Here is a 25,362-nt window from a genome sequence, read left to right as displayed (position 1 = left end):
AGAAACCTTGCATCTGCATTGTTTGTTGTAACATTACCTGGAGTTAGGCGATATCGGTGAAGGTGTTTATCCCAGCAAGGGCTGGAGTATAAACATTATAAACATTATAAACGTTAAATTGTGTCAAGTAGTGCAGTGCAGTGCGGTACTAAACAGTTTTCTTGCCTGAAAGACAGCTTTGTTTAGACGAGCTATATCAGCTCTCTACTGTGTGAAGGTCACGCGGGTGACGGACAAAAGAAACGAAGGATCAATTCACCTACCAGCTCGTCAGGAACCAACTGGTGAAGTGTTTCGTTTCTTACTTTTCTTGTCGATTTTTTTTATTATAGTTTTTGATTTTTATTTTGATTTAAGTTAAATAGTGCGGTCGAGCGTGTTGCTCCCGCAACAAAATGGAACAAACAGAAGGATCACCCTCCGAAGACGAATATTATGGGATTCGGAGACAGATGATGTTATGGGCGATCCACTTCCTCCACTTTCCCCCAATGTCTCACAACCTCCCCGAGTCAAGGTTTACCAGGATGGATCCGCTGGTCCTTGGGTGGTATACTTTCGGCCCAAAAATAAACCGTTAAACAGCATAACTGTTGCACGGGAGCTGACAAAACGTTACTCGGCCGTAACCGAGATTAAAAAGGTCCAGTCAGATAAACTGCGCGTAGTCGTTACTGACTTGAAACAGGCCAATATGGTATCGTTAGCAATAGCCTCTTTACGCTGGAGTACCGTGTCTACATTCCTTCTCGTGATGTGGAGATCGACGGTGTGGTAAGTGATGCGGGTCTACCTGTCGATGATCTGATGAATGATGGGGTTTGCCGCTTTAAGGACCCTAACCTACAATCAGTTAAGATTTTAGAGTGCAAGCAATTGAACTCAAAGTCCATCGAAAATGGGAATTACTATCCATCAGGCTCGTTTCGCGTAACCTTCGCCGGATCTTCACTTCCGAGCTACGTTGAAGTGGGAGGAGCTCGTCTACCTGTGCGTCTGTTTGTACCGCGGGTCATGAATTGTTCCAATTGCAAGCAGCTAGGTCACACGGCCACCTACTGTAGCAATAAGCAACGGTGCGGTAAATGTGGGGAACGCCATGCGGATGATACATGCAGTAGGCCCGCTGAGAAGTGTGTTTACTGTTGGGAGAGTCCGCATTAACTTTTGACATGCCCAACGTACAAACTTCGCGCAGATAAACTGAAGCGATCCGCCAAAGATCGATCCAGACGCTCTTATGCAGAAATGCTTAAAAGAGATGTTCCACTTATCTCCGAAAACCCATTCGATCTCTTGCCAACTGACGATAACGCCTCTAACAACCCTTGCGAAGGGCATTCTTTGACTCTGCTTGGAAACTCTAGGAAAAGACCTAATCAAAACTCACCTGAACTTCCTCGTAAGGGTCCTAGACTGTCCCAAACAAGGGTACAAAATAAAAATAATTCATCAACTAGAAGTGCTGCCACAAATCCGAAGATAATACCTCCTGGTTTTGGGAAATTGAGATACAACCAGGAGTTCCCAGCACTCCCCGGGGCACCAAAAATCCCAAGTGCTCCAATTTTACAGTCAGAAACTCAACCTAAAACGGGATTCCTTAAATTTTCTGACATTGTTGACTGGATATTCACAGCTTTCAACATTACCGATCCTATGAAAAGCTTGCTGGTTACTATTCTACCAACAGTAAGAACATTTTTAAAACAGTTGACTGAACAATGGCCCCTCCTTGCAGCGATCGTATCCTTCGATGGCTAACTTAATAAACGGAATCACGGATCTGATCACTGTTTTACAGTGGAACTGCAGAAGTATTATCCCCAAAATTGATTCATTAAAACACTTGCTAGATTACAATAATTGTGATGCCTTTTCCCTATGTGAAACATGGCTTACTTCTAATATAAACCTCAACTTCCACGATTTTAACATTATCCGCTTGGATCGAGAAGACTCATATGGAGGGGTACTTTTAGGGATCAAAAAGTGCTACTCCTTCAATCGAATCAATCTCCCTTCGACGCCCGACATTGAAGTTGTCGCTTGTCAAACAACAATCAAAGGCAAAGATCTTTGCATTGCTTCTATTTACATTCCTCCTAGGGCCATGATGGGATATCGAAGACTCTCTAACGTGATTGAACACCTTCCCTCGCCCCGCCTGCTTCTTGGAGACTTTAACTCTCACGGTACAGAGTGGGGATGTCTGTACGACGATAATCGATCCTCGACAATTCAAGACCTTTGTGACAACTTCAATATGACAATTCTGAACACAGGGGAAATGACACGGATTCCTAGACCACCTGCGCAAGCAAGTGCACTGGACATATCTTTATGCTCGACATCACTACGGTTAGATTGCAAATGGAAGGTAATATCTGATCCCCACGGTAGTGACCACTTACCAATTGTAATTGCAATCACCACTCGTTCAAGACCTTCGGAACCAATCAATGTTCGCTATGACCTCACACGAAACATTGACTGGAAGAGCTACGCTGCTGAGATATCCAAAATTATCGATTCAACACAGGTACTTCCCCCGGAGGAAGAGTATAAGTTTTTGCCCAACTCGATTCTCGATATCGCGATTCAAACTCAGACGAAACGAGTACCCGACGGGAACACCCAAAAACGCTCTCCCAACCCGTGGTGAGACAAAGAATGCTCAGACGTGTACGCGGACAAGGCTGCCGCGTATAAAGCCTTCCGGAACGACGGGTTAGTCGCTAGCTATCGACTGTACGCGATATTAGAAAAGCGAATGAAAAATTTAATGAAAGTCAAGAAACGCAGCTACTGGCGCCGGTTTGTCGACGGGTTAACAAGCGAAACATCGATGAGCACGCTTTGGGGCACGGCCCGACGTATGCGAAACCGAAACAGTACTAACGAGAGCGTGAAATATTCAAACCGTTAGATATTCGATTTCGCCAAGAAGGTTTGTCCGGATTCCCAACGAAACACCGTTTTCGATGGTGGAGTTCTCACTTGCTCTCTTATCATGTAACAATAAAGCTCCAGGGCCAGACAGAATCAAATTCAACTTGTTGAAGAATCTACCAGACTCTGCCAAGAGACGCTTGTTGAATTTATTTAATAAGTTTCTTGAGCGTAACATTGTCCCGCATAACTTGAGGACATCGCTATCCAAAAACCAGGAAAACCAGCCTCCGACCACAATTCGTATCGGCCGATTGCAATGCTGTCCTGTATTCGGAAGTTATTCGAGAAAATGATCTTGTTTCACCTCGACAATTGGGTTGAAGCAAATGGCTTACTGTCAGATACACAATTTGGCTTCCGCAAAGGCAAAGGGACGAACGATTGCCTTGCGTTGCTCTCAACAGAAATTCAAATTGGCCTATGCTAACAATGAGCAGATGGCATCAGTATTCTTGGATATTACGGGGGCTTTCGATTCAGTTTCTATCAACATTCTTTATGAAAAGTTGCACCAGCCTTGTCTTTCACCAATTTTAAATAACTTTTTGCTAAACCTGTTGTCTGAAAAACAAATGCATTTCTCGCATGGTTATTTATCGACATAACGATTTAGCTACATGGGCCTTCCCCAGGGCTCATGTCTAAGTCCCCTGTTCTACAATTTTTACGTGAATGACATTGACGATTGTCTTGCCAATTCATGCACGCTAAGGCAACTTGCGGACGACGGGGTGGTCTCTGTTACAGGGTCCAAAGCTGCCGACTTGCAAGGACCATTACAAGATACCTTGGACAATTTGTCTGCTTGGGCTCTTCAGCTGGGTATCGAGTTCTCTACGGAGAAAACTGAGCTAGTCGTATTTTCAAGGAAGCGTGAAGCAGCGAAACTACAGCTTCAGTTAATGGATAAAACTATTGCTCAGGTTTCAACATTCAAATATCTCGGGGTCTGGTTCGACTCTAAAGGTACCTGGGGATGTCACATTAGGTATCTGAAACAGAAGTGCCAACAAAGGATCAACTTTCTCCGTACAATAACTGGAACATGGTGGGGTGCCCATCCAGAAGACCTAATCAGGCTGTACCAAACAACGATATTATCAGTAATGGAGTACGGATGTTTCTGCTTTCGCTCCGTTGCGAGCATACATTTCATCAAACTAGAGAGATCCAGTATCGCTGTTTGCGTATTGCCTTGGGTTGCATGCACTCGACCCATACGATGAGTTTAGAAGTGCTGGTGGGCGTCCTTCCACTAAAACATCGATTCTGGGACCTCTCATATCGATTGCTTATTCGATGCGATATTCTGAACCCATTGGTGATTGCAAATTTCGAAAGGCTTGTCGAGATTAATTCTCAGACCCGATTCATGTCCTTGTACTTCGATTATATGGCACAGAACATCAATTCATCTTCGTATAACGTTAACCGTGCTCATCTCTTAGATACTTCTGTTCCAACTGTATTTTTCGACACATCCATGAAGGAAGCGATTTGTGGAATCCCGGATCACATTCGCCCACAAGTGGTCCCAAATATTTTCTATAATAAATACCATCAAGTCGACTGCGGCAAAATGTTTTACACTGACGGATCAATTCTCGACGGGTCCATAGGCTTCAGTATCTTCAACGAAAATCTTGCTGCCTCGTTCAAACTCAATGATCCTGCTTCAATTTACGTCGCAGAATTAGCTGTCATTCAGTAGTCTCTCGGGATCATTGACACCCTACCCGCAGACCATTACTTATTCGTTTAGGACAGTCTCCGCTCTCAATGGCCATCCATGCGGCGAAGCCTGGAAAGCACTCACCGTATTTCCTGGGGAAAATACGGGAATATCTGAGTGCTTTATCTGAAAAATCTTACCAGATTACCTTGGTTTGGGTCCCGTCACACTGTTCTATTGCGGGCAATGAGAAGGCGGACTCTTTAGCCAAGGTGGACGCATTAGAAGGCGACACTTACGAAAGACTAATTTGCTTCAATGAATTTTTCAGTATCTCTCGTCAGAGGACGCCCGATAGTTGGCAAACTTCATGGAGTAATGGGAATCTGGGACGGTGGCTACATTCCATTATCCCGAAGGTATCAACGAATGCTTGGTTTAAGGGCTTGGATGTGAACCGGGACTTTATTCGTACGATGTCAAGGCTCATGTCCAACCATTACTCGTTTGATGCGCATCGTATAGGGCTTGCTCCGTCGTATAGGGCTTGCTGACAGTAATCATTGTGTTTGTGAGAACGGCTATCACGACATCGAGCATGTTGTTTGGCTGTGCGCAGAGTCCCGTGTTGCCAGGTCCCAACTAATAGATTCCCTTCGGGCCCGAGGTAGATCACCCTATGTGCCAGTCCGGGACGTCCTGGCAAGCGGTGACCACCCCTACATTTTTCTTATCTATATCTTTTTGAAATCTATTGATGTCCAAATTGAATACATTTTCCCTTTTAAAAAAAATCACAAGATAGCTCTTCTTTGAGGAACATGATGAGTTCACCCCTTAAATTCATGACTCCTATTTAATATCACTTGTTGTATGTTGTTGTACTTGTAGTGGTTCTATTGTAAATTCGTTTGATCAATCAATTTGATGTTTTCAACAGACTTTGCAGTTGATTCTTACAGTACAAGTACAATACTTGTAAGAGAATTAGAGGTTACATTGAACCTGATAAAATTCTCAGAAGATTTCTGTTTCTCCATCCTTATTCGGTTTTTCCAAAGAGTAGACACTAAAAGTGTACATGCTTCCATAACAATGCAAAAATGCCCATGTCCAATTTCCTGTGTTTATTCGGTATTTGGAGTTAACAAACCAATTATGACAATAGAACCAATTCCCAAGTAACAAATTGAAGTTTTATAGCATACTACAAGTGCAACCTAAGTTTTATGAGTGGCTTAAAAAACTTCCATAAAACTTAAATTGTTACTAAGGATTATGTACATTAACAATATACAATTTTAATTTTCAATTATTGATTGATAGTTATCTGATATTATAGCAATAACTGGTTCCCATACCCTATAACGAACTAAGCGATTAGCAATGATCATTCATGAAAAAACTTACATATGAATGAAAACAAACCAACGACTTCACGAGTTGTGATGAATTCCCCGGCAGCACGTGCTATCATGTGCCCAGACATGTGTTCCGAGTCTACTTACCTATTGTTCGGAACAACAAAACACAAACCCACCACCGGATATCATCTTTCAGGTGTTCCCTCTCAAGTATCATGTATCAGAACTTCAAACAAGTAAAATAATAACAGCAAGGTCAGAGGTTTCAGAAACACGCAGTGCAATGAAAATCAGATGCAACGTAACAAACAGTCAGTGCACACGTTTGGACGGACGAACACGATAGTGTTCTAGCAGACAGCCGACAGTGTGATTGTGATCGGGAAAATTAGTGGAAATGGTCAGTGGTGATCGGTTAGGACTAACAGAATTGACGGATGATTAGGGTGTCTAGCTTCAGAATAAAAAGTGTTAGTGTTGAAATTTTACCTAGTGGGGCGTAGATAGAAGTAGGAAAGCGTGAAATTTGCAGAAAGAAATAGTGTAAATCCAAATCATAGAATGGTTGAAAAAAGGTTCACTCTAACATTTGCTCTTTTTAAAAACTATAAACAAACAAACATAGAAATGATAGCAAACATAGAAAAAGCAAAATTTTAGACAGTCACACGCAAATAGCTACTTAAAATGAAAAGCCGAAAAAGTTTTTTTTTTTCAATTTAGAAAAGGCAAAATGAATTTTATTACTACAAAAAAGCAATTAACTACATATGTGCAATAAAAAGCAGTGGTGATAACAAATACATTAATGATGTGCAATAAACAACGTGAAAAAATATTGGAACTAATCAACTAACATAAGACAATGAATACTGTCACAAACTGAAAATATCATGAATAGCTTCTAACTCAGATGACACTCAAAATCTGTCAATTCTGTACCTAGATCTCGATCACCAATGCCGTTTCCTTGCCATTCACAGCAATCGGCGGTAAAATCCATTAAGCATACCAACGAAAAATCTGTACAATGTAAAGTTACGCAACAAATTGCCCAGATCGAGCAAAAAATCGATCACAGTAGCTATGAAACGGGTGATTCGGGCGCATCGACATTCCTGCCGAACGACAACCAGCTTCCGGTGGGGCGGCGGTTTTCCTTTCTCCACCCTCACGCCACTATCGTCATCGGACGATTCGTCGTCGTCCTCGTTTTCCTCGTCATTGCCTACTTTGTCGCTTTCGACGGCGTCTATCGTCCGGTTGACTACATTCTGTTTGCTAGTGCTACTCTGAAACTTCTCATCGTCGTTAACGTGTTCGTCGTCATTGTCACGACTGTCGTCAATGCGATCGTACCGGTACACTTTGCGACGGTTGTGATTGAACGGAGGATTAGAACTGGCGGTGGTAGCAGTTTTGCGATGACGATGATGATGATGCAATTGTTTCGTTATCCGCTTACCTCGTAAATCCTGACACTTGGCCGCCGTCAGAACCGTTCCCGGTTGGGACAGCAGCACCGTTTCCAGGCAGCGAACGTTCTCCCGGCATGTTTTGATGATTTCGTCCTACGGGTGGCGATCGGGAATGGAATAGAAACGAAAGAAATTAAAGTTAATAAAGGGATCATTTTGAAAAGCGAAACAAGCGTTTGTTTTTTGATGGCATTAGTTTCTGGTTTGTTTTTTGTTTATGATGTCGAACAAGTTGGTAGCCATGATCATGTTTGTGCGGTAAGTAAAGTTGTGAGTTGTGGTAATACTATGACTTTGGATGCGTAACAGCAGCTCCATTTTCGGAGGAAAATCTGCTGAGTTCAAATATTACCAAGCGAACTATTACTCAAGTTCTGCTTTTCGAGCGGAGGCCTACTTTGATCGAATCAAATTTGAATTCAGAGTTGATAGTGCCAATAAGTATCGTTTGTAGGATCAACTCGATCGAAATTCAGAACAGGGTGTAATGTAAAGAATAGACTCGTTTTCAATACTACACAGGAAGGTACCAATGTAGACCCATGAAATGTAGTAAATGCTAGATTTTAATAGTTATAAACCAACGCAACGGTTTTAATTCACAGAAATGTGATTTTTTTATAGAATACTGAACCAGAGCAAGTGTCTACAAGCAAATAATCGACTTTAGTAGCAGAGAAGCACTTTTTATATTTTCTCATTCATGTTAGTAATTTGGCCTTTACATAAGTTAGTAGGAACAATTGAAGCAAGCAAAACCTACCTTGCAGTTATTAGTAGCACAATATTAATTAGTTCTAGTGAACGAACTTAATGAACCACAACGATGGAAGTTGATGGTCTGATTAGAAGTATGAGTCTGATTGAAAATGTCAACATCATCAACTTTAAAGTAGATTGCTTGATCACTTTTAGATAATGTTTTTGTTTGACTTACGTGATTTTTTTTTGTTTATATTCCACACTATTATACAACAGATTTTTTTAACTTGCTAACCCGAAATAGAAGATTTGATCAACCGATTATTAATAAATACGGTTAAAGAAGTTGGCAGTATTGGCCCTTACAAGCAACTACTTATTTCACTATAATTGTTCTGTTTCTCTTTGATCTCATAACATAATTCGATAATTCCTTTCATAGTGTTCATTGGCAGTTGTTTGGATGTTAGTTAGGTAAATCTCGAGAATTGTGTTCTCAAAACCACTGTGGAAAATGTCAATCTCTAATCTCAAAGAAAACATTTGCGCAAAATGAACTAAATCTAAACGACCTGAATATCTATATGATTCAACTCGCATAAATCTCACCGACTTGAGGAAACGACTTGCCATTTCCAAGGGACATTGTGATTGGTTGAGCGAAATCATAAGAAATACTCGACAATTAATTTCCTCTCAGGTCATCATACCCTAGGTCAAAAGAGTTAACAATTAGCAGGACCCCCAAATCATGAGTATCGATAAACTCAGTTGTAAGTAGCAGCACACACATACTAACCAGCCATGAAGACATCCGAACCAATAAGAATTGACCATGTCAGTAGAAAGTGCTCTCCACCAAACTGATTATTGGGTATAAGTCCTGTTTCATCAAAGATTAGTGTTTGCTTGAAAACATGAAACATTAACCATCATCCTACTCGGACCGAACAATGCGCATTTCCTCGGTATATAAAAAAAACTCAACATATTCGTAGCAGAACATTCTTTAATTGGCATCTGAAGACGCAGCCCACCTGGGTTCGATTCAACCTCGCAGATTTTTCCAAAAGAGATTTCTCTAATCCGAAAAGAGTTTAATGACCCTAGGGTTAAAACCTCTATAATCAAAATAAATAAAAACATCTGACGAGCAGACACAAATCCTATGATAAACATGATTGTCTGGTGCGAACCCAGTTAATATGCCAAATAATGAAAATTATTCTCGTCATTTCGAACAGCGAGTCCTAAGTCTAATTCCTATGCCACTGAAATTGAAAGGTTTAAAGTTTCCGACAACTGAAAATTTAGAATTAGGAATGGGGCTAGGTATTTGTGCCTCGGAATGCTCAGCTCTTTTTGTCTAGAAATTGCTAGTCGGGATTCGGATCCCATCTCAATAGTCAGGGAAGAATAGAAATGAAATCTTATGACTTCCTGAAACGTAGTCTGATGTGTAAAGTTATTCTAGTAGGCCAAAAATAAATATTATTCGGTAATGCAAGCTCAATAGATGTTTTCATTAAGTGTTATATGAAACATTGAAAAAGTTTAAGAAAGTTTTTGAATCTTATTCAGTTGCCGTAGTTGCTTTCGATTTGTGTGAAAATCATTAATCAGATTATTATACGAATGGCTGTTTTGGCATGGCATTTTGTAAAGTGTGTATGTATGACTAACACCAAATCGTCAAGATACGATTGTAATGACATCTGCAAAATGTGCAAGTGTGACGACATATTTGGACACCACTGCAACTTTCTTTCCATCGAATCGATGACCTTCTAACATGAGATATCTCTGGTTATTCTTCCGTTAAATTTTTACCCTGCTCGTTTCGTTTCACTGAATCGTACGCTGCCTTGAAAATCACAAACGGATGGTGAGTCCGCTAGGCGTATTTTCGAAACTTATCCAACAGATATCACAGGGTAAACATCTGGTCCGTCGTAAATGGTCTGCTTTGGTATGTACCGTCTCATAATTCAGCCAACAGGCCCAGTCTGTAAAACAGAACAGGGTGCGCATAGGCGATATTGAGGATTTGTTTGGCTCAGATAGACATTACAACTGAATTTATGGTCCTTTTTTAAATGGAACATAAGACCATACAACCAATCCGATAGTATTTCTTCTTCCACTCAGATCATCCCGATCATGCAGTGGACTGCATCGTACTGCCGGTCACTCACCGGAGGCAAATTCCAGTACAACAATTTCAATGCAACTTCCGCTATTCCACAGGGATGTCACCGTGGTCCGATACTTTTTTTTATTGTTTTTTAACGATGTGCACCTTGTTTCGAAAGGGCCTCGGCTGTCAGTTACGGATGTTCTGAAAAAGTATTTTCAGATTCGTTCGATTGCTGATACTAATTTCAACTGGACAGTTTCGCAGCGTGGTGCGATTTTAAACAAATTATCATCAAGCCCAGCAAATGCGCACTAATTTTACAAGGAAAAAACAACCGATTTGCTCCATGTTAGTCGTCCTGAATTATTGACTGCCTTTTAAGCAATACGTCTCGTTCGTCGTCGGTAAAACATCGTAAATACGGGATCTCATCGTGCGTATTGCAAGAGACTTCGCCGGCGCATATTGCTTAAAATTGCAGTACTGCGCATTGCTTTTCCCAACTATTGAGTTCAGCTCTGTCGTGTGAGGTCCTTTCTACTTGAACGGTGCCAAAAAACGGCATTCGATTTGCTTTGCGCAGGTTAATGTGACTTGTGGTTATCCGCATCAGTTACCAAGCTACGAATCAGGCAAAAAACAAGAACCAGTATTTTTAAAAAGAGATAGTCTATGTTATTGAAGGCACTCTTTGTGATAAGTTCCCTTCCCTGGTTCATAATCCCGATTGTGACGTAAATTTACCTTCGTTTGCCGCAGCTGCAGATTGCTTGCCAGACCAAATTTTTTTTTTGTATTTTGCCGCCATATCAAATTTATCACTGACGGTAAATATCAGATAGGATCTATTTAATTTTCCTGCTGTTAACTGGGTAAGGTACAAAAATTGACGGTCTCCTTTAGTTCAGTATCCCATCGAAGTCCCGATGGGTAATGAACTAAAATAAGTGTGACACCAGACGATAATAAAAATACCGGCCTGGTATCTAGGGGCAAGTTATCACTCTTAGTACCAAGCACCAAAAAAGTTCCGTGGAGCATTAGGCCTTAAAATTAGCCGGAACGCTAATTTGAATTGAATCTGTACAATTTATCTGTAAAATAACTTGTCACAGGAAAATTGAATTTAAATGTTCAAACATTAAACGATTTTCAATCTTGTGGTATCTTAACATATCTAGCAACTTGGGGTTATCCATGGGTGCTATAATTTTTAGAATCTATTGCGTTCCGATTAATTTTAAGGCATACACACGTCATACACATCAAAGAGGTTTTCCTGGCAGAAGAGTGCATCTCCATTTTTCAACTGGGCGACACACGACGCAGGAAAACTACTAACACCAAGGTGCAATATCAACAAGGCGAACGAGTACCAAGCTCCCAGCAGATCGACTAGAACATGATAAATACGTTCAGAATCTGTTCGCGGCTGAAAAGACGAGATGAGAGGGTGTGGAGCAAAACTTTGCATTTGGAGTGCATACACCTAACCCACGCGTTCTGAGTGACGCTTGAGAATACTCCAGCGACGATCGCTCAATCTTTTAAATCACACTCTCACTAAAGTCCCAACTAATAACGAGAATACAATAGGGGAAGATGGTATCGTTCGATATCTCGACCATGCATTCGATCCCAGGATGAATAAAGTTCATGCTCAATGTTGCTGATTGACTGGAGTGTACTACTTGATCAAGTGGATGTAGATGTTGCAGTTGATCTCTATAATCGGTTACTCCTTGACTGTGTTGAAAAATCTGTTCCAAATTATCAACCTCCCAGGAAGCCTCCCTGGTCGAACGCAATGTTTCGGAATCTGAAACGCATCCGTGCCAAAGCTCTACGTGCGTACTCAAATCGACGATGCCCTATTCTCATGTGCTTTTTCGCAATAGCCAGTAATGAGTACCGCTGTTATAATAAATTGCTGTACAAAGGATATGTGAACTGCATCCAACAAAACTTACGACGAAATCCGAAGGGCTTCTGGAAGGAAACGGGTCTTCTGTCTAGGATAGTTTACAATGGTGAAGTAGCGACTACGACGGCGACAAAGTGTTCCCTATTTGCCAGTTACTTCTCGAGTGTCTTCACTACTGATGCGCCAACTGCCATCGAGCTCGCCAACGCGTCCCGTGATGTTCCCGTTGGTGCGGTGGATATGGATGTATTCACCATTTCAGAACAACCGGTTCTCTCTGCAATACAAAAAACGAAATCGTCGTATGCTCCAGGACTAAGTGCAATGCCTTCAGCTGTTCTCAAAAAATGTTCGGATATTTTAGCGATTCCACTGGCGCACCTTTTCAATGTGTCACTTCAGCAGCAAAAATTCCCCGATGATTGGAAGTGTTCAGTCATGTTTCCGGTACACAAGAAAGGTGACAAAAACAACATCGAGAACTACCGGGGAATCACTTGGCTGAGAGTCGAGTCAAAAATGTTCGAATCGCTTATCAACGAGGTGCTGTTCTCTGCTAGTAAACATTACATAAGCACTTGTCAGCACGGATTCTTTCCCGGTCGATCGGTGGAGACGGACCTGGTCTCCTTCACATCCTTTTGTACGGAACAAATGTCCAAACAACTGCAGGTGGACACGATCTACACAGATCTTAAGGCTGCTTTCGACACTGTTAACCATGAGATACTGCTAACGAAGCTTGATAAACTTGGATGCACTGCCCGATTCTGCCGTTGGCTTCGATCATACCTTGTTCACCGAAAAGTCGTTGTTCAAATTGGTGACAATGAATCTGAGTACTTTTCCAACCATTCTGGAGTTCCTCAAGGTAGTACACTTGGTACGCTACAGTTTTAACTGTTCGTTAATGATGTGGCTTTCGTCTTAATGCGTGGAGAGAAACTGTTCTTCGCCGACGACTTCAAAGTATTTCTAATTATAAGGAAAGAAACCGATTGCCGTGAGCTACAGTATCTCCTTGATACCTTTTATAGTTGGTGTAAATGAAACATGATGGTTCTTAGTGTTGCTAAATGCTTTGTTATCAGTTTTCATCGAACGAGGAACATGTTTACTTTCAACTACAACATCGCTGGAACTCAGCTGCAACGCGTTGATCATGTAAAAGATTTGGGCGTCATCCTTGATGAAAGGCTAACGTACACCCATCACTTCTCAGCGATCATTGACAAAGCTAATCGTCTACTAGGCTTTATGTTCAAAATATCCAACGAATTCCGGGACCCTTTGTGCTTCGAAGCGTTGTATTGTTCGCTGGTGCGCTCACAGTTGGAATTCGCAAACGTCGTCTGGTGCCCCTACCATGCAACTTGGAGCCAAAGAATTGAAGCCGTCCAGCGCAGATTCATAACTATCTCTCACAGAAGCCATGCGAGAGAGCGGATTGAAATAATAGACAAATTGAGTACCATTTATTTTGTATTGGTATGGTAAACGAAATATTATTAGTGTATTGTATTCAGGCAGCATGCGGTGCTTTGTTGATTTTTTCTCCACCTTTCTGTTTCTATTATGCAAAGCTATTTGTGTGGAACCGCCTGTTTGATAATACTAGGTCGTTGTTTGTAATGAGGTAATCGTCATAACCGTATTTATTTTGTAAATAAAATGATGGTTAGTTTCAATTTCTCTCAATAATGATTCCAATGAGTGAGACATTCAGAAGAGAATCGTTGTCAATTCAATGGAGTGATAATCGTAACTCAATAAGCATCGCTTACTGTTTGCTGAAGAAGCACATGAGTTGTGCCTTTATTCTATCCTTCCCCAACGCGGATGACTTCGTTAGCGAAGCTCTACTCGAGCGGTTCGGTTGCATAGGATTTTTATTATACGGTTTCGTTTCATTTTCATAATCGCACAATACAATTAAAACTTGGAAAATCATCTACCGTTCTAAGACTAGCTGATAATCAATGTTTATCAAAATTTGCAACAATGCACCGCTAACAAATGAGCCGCAAAGAACTACAGTAGACCACATTGCTTGTAGTGAATCTCAAAACAACTTATAAAGCGCTCTGTCAGCAAAAAATCCAGTGAAACAATAGGTAGTATGTTTTATTCATGCATCAAGAAACCGTCGTGAGCTTCGCAAAGCTACGTGACAATCACTAGCGAAATATTGACAACGCTCCTAAAAATTTTAAGCTTCATTGTTTATTCGCAGTTTTTTCATCTAGTGACGTACTGTGAAGTTTTTAGACTTCTCCCTTGGTGCGTTGTTCATAGTTAATTAGTGAGCATAAAATTTTGGTTACTTTGTGATGTACAGCTAGCAACAGTAGCGCGAGTGAATGAATTTTCCCATGCATGAGGGCAGTTATTGGTTGAATGATATGAAGCTACGTAAGCGGATTCACAAAGATCCCACGAATAATACTCAGCACGCTGAGTAGTAGCTGTGAGATAATTGAGCTGCAATGTCCAGTAAGTGCCTGGACTAGAATACTACTATTGTTCTTGGAAAAATGCTACGACAATTTTGGACTCACATCTGACACAAGAGTTGTCGTTGCAGGTTAGATATCATTTGAAATGCTAAGTTCTTTGATTTGAGATTGACATGCGATTACTAATTTTGATCTCGAATCTACCAATCTTGGTGCTTATAGGATGGCGCTTTGGCGCTACAATAATTAACATTAAGCGTTGTTGCCATGTTGTTGGAACAGACTATATGGGTGCGGCCTTCAATATTTTATAGTTTAATCCTACTAAATATTCGTTCGATCATTTTTGTTTGGCAACCGAAAATGCGTATATACTTTCGAGTGTATTCGATGCTTGTACAGATAACTATTATTTTGTTGCGTTGTGTTCAATAACCCTTTCCTCCTTAAGTTGTATTCATTTGGCCAAATGACCAGTTCAGCAAAAAGAAAACACTTGCATTAAAAATAAGAGATAAAGTTCACCAATTTTTCGTGCGATTATCATGCCACCTCCTAATGAATCCACCAGCGAATCGTTAATAAATAGAAATGAGTTATACACAGAGTAAAATTGACACCTCCATCAATTTGGCAGCCATTGCGAAAGCTCTGAAGCAACTACGTTCGAGGGTTTGTAATTACCGCCGACTCCTCCTCGGAGCGAAGAGGCCCGTTATCGTATTGCTTAACACAACCATCTTTTATGTAGAACGCTCCGTCGCTTGTTTGCGAGTTTGCTGTCAGTATCCTGAGTCCGAAGAGAAGTGTTGTCTATAATCGTTATTATTTTGACCATCAATTAATTCATTTTCTTTTCAATTTTGACGTAAGTAGCAATATCTTTTTAAGACATTTTTGGTAACGTCCAACGAAGAAATAAATCGAATTGGATAGTTAAACGAAAGCAGTTATGTGGAAAATATCACCCCAGAGGCAGGATTCGAACCTGCAACCCTTGGGACTTCGACCGCATGCACGATTATTGCATTGGTGACAGTGATCGTACCATTGCCTCTAGAGCGATATCATACGATATCATCTTATACATTAGGATAACTTGAGCCAATCCCCAGACACAGCAATTTGAAGCAAAAAAATTAAAAATTCTCAGCACCTTTTTCGCTATATCTCAGTAACCAAGCAGAATGTCAAAATTCTGAAAACGCCACTTTCTAGAGATTTTTCAGACAAGAAATGTGGCATATCTAGCTCAGTTCACCCCAAAATGGCGTTTGTCATAAGATAGCACAACAGCGACGAGTTGTGTTTAGAATTGCCGTCTATGGTGAGGCTTTAACCCGGAGATTTTTACTAGCCCGGGAGAAGCCTTGAAGATACACATGAGTAAACGCAGGAACACTTGCTATGACGAGTGGAGAAAAAAGAGAACACTGAACCTGTGTGTATGTACCCCGTGTACGCACATGGAATTCGACTGTTCGTGCGAACATGTGCACGTGTTTTTGTTCGAATTGGCAACACAAAAATGTCGTTTACATTAAGCTCTAAATTTTTCGCGTTTGTGAATTTATTGTGGTTGTTTTGTCGGTTTAGTGTTTAGTTTAGGTTCCGGCTAACCGCAAAGGCACCCGCCAGTCTCGCTGTGGAGAATAACTCGATTGAACATTGCCCACCATCACAGCTAACTGGAGCAGAAGAGTGCGGAAAACCTGGCGGACCAGGTAGGATAGCGATATCACATTGGGAAGCTCACTGTGGTATTTTCATAACCACAGTCGATAGGGAAGGTCTAACAAAGGAGGAAAGCGAGCCAACAATTAGGGACCGCGACAGGAGCAACCAACACTGGAAGAAGGTGTTTGATGTTAACCCGACCGATTGGATTGGATTAGGACCACAGCAGCAACTCACAATAGTGAGGTGATTTTATGAGATTCAAGGAAGTTAACTTTTTTATCGATTTTGAGCGACTTAGTGAAATGTAAATTTTTGATTTTAGCAAATAGCGGAATACTTTTATCCAAGTTGTAATAATGTTGATTTTAATTTCGTTATCCTTGTTGACTGTACGACATCTGAAATACTGCATAGACGCGTCTGGGCCACCTTTAAGAGAAGGGTCAGTGAGGCAAAATAAATCTGAAACTTAAACGGGGTGAAAACACTACTTAATATGTTTTAAATATATTACAAAAATGCAAATGAATTCTCTACTGAAAACTTAAAATTGTCAAGACCTGGAGAAATTGAAGTAGAACCCGGAGCCCATGAGATTGCCACCAACCACTGGAGCCTTTTGGTCAAACCCGGAAGGGTGGCAATCGTAGTTATATTTTCTCAGAAAATTGTGACCAATAACGAAATATTTGAATTTGTAACATTTCTCTGGTCAATTCACCCACAGGTCTCCTGTGCTATCGTATCTGTAGCCGGAACAAATCAAGTGATCAATTTACATTGCACTATAAACACCTTGAAAAGTTTTTGCAGCTTAGAAATGCGTTCTTCACAAAAGTACAATTGAACTTTTCCAAAAAAAAGTTCTGTTTCTGAATAAGACGGCAGTTGCAATGAAAAACATTTTTCTAGATCACTTTTATTTGAGTGCTTGCCAACGCTTAGTGGTTTTAAAGCAAAAGAGCACTCATATGTTTGAGTAAACCAACCAATCGAGTGGAACAGGTTTACTTGTGAGCCAGTTCAAATTCAAAAGAACTGCTCATGTACAAAATAAGGAAAAATGAGATATTTACTTCGTTTTAAAGCACGAATTTAATAATAAAACCGACCTGAAAACGGGAAAATGTTCGTGTTTGAACGCAACGAAAACTCAAATCGAGTGTCCTAATTATCAGACACAAGACAGACACTGCTCAAACCAATGGCTTCAAATGCGTAGGGTGATAATAGAGGCAAAGCGAAAATAGGCTCATCACTCTAGTTTGTTTCAATTAGCCATTAGCGTTCTCGAAAACCCCATATTTACATTTAACTTCATTTATATGCATTTTTGAGAAGAAAAGTTGAGTGACCCACTCTACAACTTCGAAAACCACAAAAAACACTTTTTATGAAAACTCAAAAAAAATCGAAACCGTGTTTCATAAATTTATAATACCGAGAAGTTGTCTTTTTTGGTACACTTGCGATTGAAAAACATTGCGAAAATTTCGATTTGTTACTATTTTACTTCCAAAATACTGTAGGGGAAAAGTGTCCTACGTGTAATACAATAATGAACGTAGTAGAACTCGGTAAATGCTTTTTAATGTTGATTTTACCCTTTTGTCAAAATATGAATTCAGTTCGATGTCAATACAGATTCAAATAACTGCTCATGTTTGAAATAAGGAATCAACTTCACAGAATGGAATATTACAATAAAGTGTTCCGTTTAAAAGTTGGCCACACAAAAAGGTCTTTCCCCGAGAGGAAATGACGTACACAAACACTAGGGGTATCCTTTTGTAGATTTTTCAAAGTCTTAAGGAAAAATAGGATAAAAGATGCGCTTCTTCTATCCGGATGCATTTTCGTACTTTTCGGATTAATTATTGCAAAGTAGTACTGTCAACCTTATCGGTCATACTTTTCCAACACTTCTTCAAATCAGATGATGTTTGCTACATTACGCTTGTTAATAGGCCAAACATTTTTCGATTGGACAAAAATTTGGACAATTTGGCAGATTCGTACTTCTTGTTTATAAATTTGCTTTTGCCATTCTATGACACCCTGCTGTCCATTTATAGTCTCTACAGTAATAAAATCTTTGCTGTTCCTTCCGCTACTGCAAATGCCTTGCCAAATCATCAACGCGTGAGTGAAATTATTTGCAAAGTCAAATTTTCGACCCGGGGTTTGTGGAAAGTCACTTTTTATGTAAGTTCCACGGGCCATCAGAATACATCAGTTATACTTGATTAAAACTTGCTCGTACGGCTTCTTTGTAAGACTGTCAGTAATCAGGTTGTGTTTCAACTTGCTATTGTGATGTTTGCTGGCATGGTATGCCGACTACTATCATACACAGATTCCCTAAACGATACAGGGTGCCACAGTGAACCTTTTGGTGAAATTTGGCCGGCATTCTTTTATATACTGCCCTAACGATCTCCATTCCACGAGTTTTTGGAAGTAACATTTTAATACAGAGTTGCCATCCCTCCGGGTTTGACCCACCGCCTCCCGTTTTTTGAGACCTGGGTATTACATCAATTTCTCCGGGTCTAGTGAGACGATGAATAGTTTTAACTGGATTTGTTTGTTTCAAACAAGTACTTCTGGTGTTAATGTTGGCTGCACCTGCAGCAGTCATTGACTGTAGACCAGAGAGAAAAGCTTCAAAGCTGGAATCTCCCTAGCAACTGTGATGATGATGTGCCCAGCGAAAATTCCGGAAGACATCGCAGTGTGCTTCCGAGACGTTACCGCTTTCCCGCCTGCTTCACTCTCCTTCTTCTGTTAGCTGTGGGAAAGGGCAATCCTTGTTCGGCTTATCCTCCACAGCGAGAGTGGCCAGTGCTTTTGGATTTTTGTCGTTAGCTGGGGAGTTGAAATTTCCCACCTATACAAATTGACAAAACGCTTTACAAAAGCGAAAAAAGTTACAGCTTAATAGAAAAAGCTCGGACCAGTGGTGTGCGTTATGCTTTGCCAAAACAAAGCGTGGCAGGTGAATATGAGTCAATTTTGGTAATCGATATCTCGACGACTTACAAAAAGAATAAAAGAGTCTATTTCATTATCTCATTTAAACTTAGCGGGTGCTTAAAAAAGCCTATCCCAGGTAATGATGGGCATTTTGGAAAATAAAATCGATTTTGCTACATTTTTTAAATTAATAAAAATCGATGTTGTCAAACATTGAACCAGGAAAGATTAGATGAAAAAATCGCTTTTCCGATATAAAAATGATCGAAGGTAAGAAATTTTATCATTTTCCATAGATTTTTAGGAAGAAAAATCGATTTTTTTGTCAAGAAAGTCGATGTTGCATCGAGACAAAAATGAAAAAATCGCCTCGACATCGCCCATTCCTAATCCAAAGTCATTAAAATCTCCGAGTGAAAGCATCACCGAAGGTGTCAACCCTATTTTTAAATAAGCGTTTATTCATTTCTATGACTTTTGTAAAGAAAATATTCTTCAACTATGAAATACTAATCTTGGAAACGAGATGGTGGTCTTCTTTTGAATTTGCTTTGTTTACCTTGAAAATAACGGCATTCTAATTGTATTACCTGATTCTAGAACTATTAGTGGTGAGAAATCTAAAATCCAAATACCTAGTTTTGCGCGAATTTGCCGCAATCAGCATTCACTTTCAAAATCTCCCTGAAGTTTCATGGAAAATAGAATGCCTTCTGTTTGTTTGAAATATGATTTTTCTCACCAACCAAAACTTTCAGATGATAACAGTACCATTACTCTTTCAAGCTCATCCGAAAATGTCAGTATTTCGAAGATCTGAGCGCTGTCATAAGCCGACATAACTCTATTTTGTCGTAACTACAACTTTCCTTTCAATATAGGGGCCCATTTTCAAAATTTCGATATAAATATCAGGTAGAGTTTTTGAACGATAGTAACTTTTATTGCACTGAGCGGTAATTCGCACAAACCAGTCAGAAAAAAGTGCGCCACTATTGTATTAAATTTCGAAGTATATATGACTTCTATAAACAACTGACTCAAAAACTGATTTTCAGAAAATCTGTCGGCAGCAACACAGAAAATCGAAATGTCCCCGTCTATTTCAGGCGGAGCTGTCAATGTGGAGCTCCTAAGGGGCTTCGTTTCATATTGGGAACCTGCATGTATTTTTGGGCTTCATTCATCGCTCGCTAGTCGAATGAGAAGCACGTTGACGCGCAGTCAGATGGTGCAGTAAAAAGGTAAACTTAAATTTTCGTCACCCACACTCAGCTGTTCAGAGCTTCAGCCAACCCAGTAATTAAAGCTTTGCTTCGGTTGGATGTTTTATGAAACATTTTTTTGCATTACACTATCATTAAACTCACGTGTTGACAGTAGTATCGATAGTAGTAGTTTTAACATGCAAATCCTATTAAAACTGATCCGTTTGGCCTAAACAATAGTTACGCAAAATGTTAGAAAACCGTTCTATAGGTAAAGAAACAACTTCAAATTATAATTTTCCTTCTTTACAACATGAGCTGTTCTTCGTAGGTCTTGAAGCGGATCATTAAATATCTTAGTCAAGGATGATTTCTACTTTACCATAGAGTTTGTTTTCTACTATACAACAAGCAATTATACATTTGTTTGTAAATTTTATTTTTTCTAGGTCAAGGTCAAATACCGTTCAGCAGATTGGCATTGGCCAATCTGCTGAACGGTATTTGACCTTGACCTAGATTTTTTATGCTATGCTTGTCTCCATCTACGATAAATTTTTAATAAGTTTATGAATCCTGATAACATTTTCACCACTGAATAAATAATACTTCCGGATCAAAATGCTGTTGTTAGTTTCATGATCCGTAGGTCAGAGAGGCCACAACAATCGATTCCCAGTCGCACCAGGAGTGTCTGCTCTAACTTTGAATCAAATCGTACAAAACAAATTACCACTAATTATTGTCACTACATTTAATTGCCTATAACATTGTCGAGGACTGCAAATTAATTCAATTTTAACAACAACAAAAACAGTTGGGTTCAGCAAAATTGTACGTTTGGGAGAATTATAGCATATAATCTGAGTAATTTATTTGGCTACAAAATTCTTTTTTCACACTTCATCGAAAAGAGGGCGCTATTAGTAACTTTTCAAGAAAGATTGTCTTTCTTAATTTTGCTTGCAATGAATTTTTTAATGCATACAGTGTCACCAGTTAGAGAAAATGTAAACTTTAAATGTTGCATACTCGCAGGCTAAAAGACAGTTCGTTTCCCTATACTTGTCAGCGACCAGAGCTTCTGTGCTTCGCTAACCGAGACATTACTCGGTACCAGGTGCAGTTGCTTTAGGCGTTCACATACGTTTTGTGAACTGTTTGGCTTTAGTGGCAAACTGGCGTCAATTTGGTGTTAGTTTGGATATATCGTCTAACTGGGGCAGCAAGTTGGTGTCAGTTACTGACGAACGAAACATTCAAATCCAAATTTTCCAATGTAAACTAGTTGGAAATGTGTTGAAAAATTCCTTTACAAATTTTTGTCAAGAATTTGCAAGCGACACTCTTGGTTGCAGAGTTAAAAATAATCGAAGCTCTTTGTTGACGGCTGAAAATGAACTTGTTGCGACTCGCGGTGAATAGAAAACATATTCATTCAACTATCCATCTTATTCATTCAGTTGAATATCGTACAATATATTCATTACACTAATTATCTTGGAAAATGTTTTCAAATGTCGATAAAGCATATGAAACAACAATCATCATCGCTTACATTGTGCCAGGGCCTACTTTGATGCGTTTGATTCGTTTCTGCAAGGTCGCTTCGTGCAATAATCGGAGCCGAATGAAAATCTGCATGGATGAATGGGCGGTTTGTTCGTTTGACATTTTCAGCTGCGTCACTGAATATTGAAAATGAATGCAGCTGAATATGATCAATTTTCATTCAATGAATTTGAATATTTTTAGCTCTGCTTGGTTGGACTACGAATCGAATGGGGTATTTTTTGTTACTGTATTTCACCTATTTGAAAACCCTCAATGTTTTATATTTTCAACCTACTATCCGTTCGATAATTTGCGCTCACTGACCTTTCGTTTGAGAATAGAAAAATCTTGTATAAAATGCCAATTCAGTTTTCACTGTTTTCGATGCTTGCACAGCTAACAAATAAATCCTTTTCTCCGTAAATGGAGATCATTTTGCAAAATGACCCATTCAACGAAAAGGTATTCGGGGAACTGATTCCCTTTAGTTTGTAACTGATTATAAAGCCAATTGCCTAACATATGTTCGGAAAATTTTCAGATTAAGTTCAGCACAAGAATGCCTACCAATGCACTTATCACACCGAGCTGCACTCCTGCTGCTCTGTTAACCTCAAATTGCGCAGTTGTACTATTGTACAAGCCGGAGAATGAAACCACCAAAACTAAGTGCAAGAACAAAGAAAAACGTACTGTCAGGTGTAAAAAACAAGATTCAACTATCAACACGAAAACTGGCACGAACATTTGGTAGGTTGAACTGAAATGTTCACAGTGTTTTGAAGGAAAACAAAGTAATTTATCATTAACGTAGACAACTCGTAAAAAATCCAATTTGCTTTCATACACTTCACAGTAAACACTTTGGAAATGGGACTCAAGTATAGTATAATAAATAAGAAAATTCGATTTATTTTAAAGCTTCAAACAATAAATATGCGACGCCGCCTAATGCGACCATTACCGTGTGCTATGCGATTTCGCTGTAGTCCAAAAACACCAACCCCTCTCGCTGTGGAAGAGAAGCGGAATAAGCAATGCTCTCCTCCACAGCTAACAGGCAGGGATAGTGGAACAAGTAGATCAACATGGCTTTGGAAGCACTATGTCTTGTTTTCCGGGATACGTAGAATTCTGCGATTCGTCAACTCAGTCCCTAGGGAGGTTCCAACAAAGGTGCAAAGCTCACCTCGCTAGTTAACAAGAACACCATAACACCGGAAGAAGTCGAATTTTGTTCACTCGGACGGTAGAAAAAGGCCAACCACCATCCCGAAAACAGCAAATAAGCACCATTAATAGTTAGCAGATTTGGTGAAATAAAAGGAAGTTAACTTTTTAAATTATTTCGAGCGAGTTGGTGGAACGTATTACAACTAGAAGGAATAGTGGAAGTCTTTTTGCTAAATATGCAATAAAGTTGCTTTGTAATTCAGTTTTCTAATTTCGTGTACGATAGCTGAAATACTTGATAATGTCATGCTGATCATCTTGAATTGAAAGTTCAATCGAGTAAACTAGATCTGAACCCAAGTAGTGATTAAAGGATTTCTATCATTTTTTAAATATTCGGCAGAGAAATAACCTTAGTGCTAAAGGAGTCCTAAAGGCGACAGTGGTGCATCTCTTGAAGCGACACTTTTTCAATTTTTTGCTTGGTAAATTTCTTTCGATTTTCTCAACATTTTGAGGACGTGTCAATGAAACGACCCAAACGAACAGTTTCCGACTGCGGGTACGATAAACGCACCAACAACGGCAGAAAATGAATTGATATTAGCATAACCATGTTCGGCACCTATCTCAAATCGTTTGTTCAATCAAGCCGTCCCGCATACTAAAAGTCGTCCGAATCAAATATTCACCGACATTAACCCCACCTAACCGGTTATTAATGATAATTAGTAGTAGAATAGTTTAGGCACGCTTTATGGTCGGCTTGTTACAAAAGCACCCAACCCATTTTTTTTTGAGGTGCTAATCATCTATTTAAACACGAATCTGTGATTGATTAATAGTTACGAAGTTAGTGGCAACAAAACAAAAATACACTACTCACTCCAAGTCAAACAACAATCGATCGCCACTATTGCCCTCCGGAACCACACTCAACGGTCACTGCTATACGTCAATGGTCTTTGGAAATATGATAAAAACCAATAATTTATACCGAAAGAATGATGTTTACGGAACCGATTATACCCGAAAAAAAGCGTTACGTTTAAGTTTAGATGGCCTCCTGGGTGATGTGGGATAAACCAAAGAAGCATTTGGAAACAAGTAGCAACTTTTTTATATTTACAGTAATCCCACATGATTTCTTTTTTACAAAAACTAATAACATTATCCCTTAAATCTGCCGACCTCCCCTGTTCCCGAACATCGCCTCAAATATTACCATAACACAGCTCCACATAGATATAGACCAACACAAACAGGATCGTATTGAGGCAGCAGCAGTAGGTGCATGCATAGCGCAAACAAACATCACAGTAATAGAGAATCAACAATCTTACATAGTCCTCCGGTTTGAGCAGGTGCGACTTTGCCTTGAGCGCTTCGGTGTTAGCGTATCGCAGCTTGCTCTGGATCAGCAGCTTCTTCACTTCCGCTTCCATATCCTCGTCGAACTCGTTGTTAGAGCTGGAGCTCGTCTCGTGGGACAACGATCGCAGGAAGGTGTTGTGTTTATCGACCGAACGCAGCGACCGACGGCGACCACTTCCGACCAGTCCCGTACCACCACCGCTTCCCGATTGGTCGGGACTTTCGTACAGGACGTGGTGTTTTCCGCGTGCGGTCAGCGTTTTATCGAGCGAGTGGTGCGGCGGGCTGCCCGATTTGCTGGACCAGGAGTGCATGTTGTGACCTGAAAGTTGGATGGGATTAGATTGCAGCTAGAGAAGGTTTTTATAGTTAACATTTCCCTTGTTTTGAATCAAGAGACCAGCTTTCTATGAAGCTTTCTATGAAGCTTTCTATGAAAACTTCCCTTAAAAACACGGTAAATATGCTATATAGACTAGCAAAGAAGACAAATCTGCTTTCTATCAGCCAAAGAAAAAAATGGCTCTTGAAAACTTATCTTAAATTCAACATTACTGCTGGCCAATTTTTAACAACTTCCTCAAAATTACAAATAACTGAAAAGTCTGCTCATGCGAAATTATCCTAATAAATCTGATAAAGAACTTTGAAAATTAGGTCTGTCAGGTTAATTCGCAAAATATATTCGAAATTTAAAAAATGTTATTTT

At 39.9% G+C, this 25,362-nt stretch overlaps 2 protein-coding genes across 6 annotated transcripts in view; one reads left to right on the top strand and one right to left on the bottom strand.

The window, feature by feature from the left end:
* The window catches only part of LOC131682087 (klarsicht protein), a 721,076-nt gene that overhangs the window by 21,270 nt on the left and 674,444 nt on the right, over positions 1–25,362 (bottom strand). For all 5 annotated transcript variants that reach the window (XM_058963293.1, XM_058963295.1, XM_058963297.1 and 2 more), the window contains 2 exons: positions 24,623–24,975; positions 7,457–7,562 (listed from right to left, as the gene is read on the bottom strand). In XM_058963293.1, coding sequence (XP_058819276.1) covers positions 7,457–7,562; positions 24,623–24,975 — 459 coding nt within the window. The remainder of the gene's footprint in view (positions 1–7,456; positions 7,563–24,622; positions 24,976–25,362) is intronic.
* LOC131682090 (uncharacterized) lies at positions 6,265–7,641 on the top strand. The gene is made up of 2 exons (XM_058963301.1): positions 6,265–6,391; positions 6,975–7,641. Exons 1-2 carry the CDS (start codon positions 6,389–6,391, stop codon positions 7,461–7,463), a joined length of 492 nt encoding a protein of 163 aa, XP_058819284.1. The 5' UTR covers positions 6,265–6,388; the 3' UTR covers positions 7,464–7,641.

The sequence above is a fragment of the Topomyia yanbarensis genome, chromosome 2 (assembly GCF_030247195.1).
Source record: "Topomyia yanbarensis strain Yona2022 chromosome 2, ASM3024719v1, whole genome shotgun sequence".
In the NCBI taxonomy this organism is placed as follows: Eukaryota; Metazoa; Arthropoda; class Insecta; order Diptera; family Culicidae; genus Topomyia; species Topomyia yanbarensis.
The sequence above is the reverse complement of the archived record's forward strand: the minus strand, read 5'-3'. Positions and strand labels throughout refer to the sequence as shown.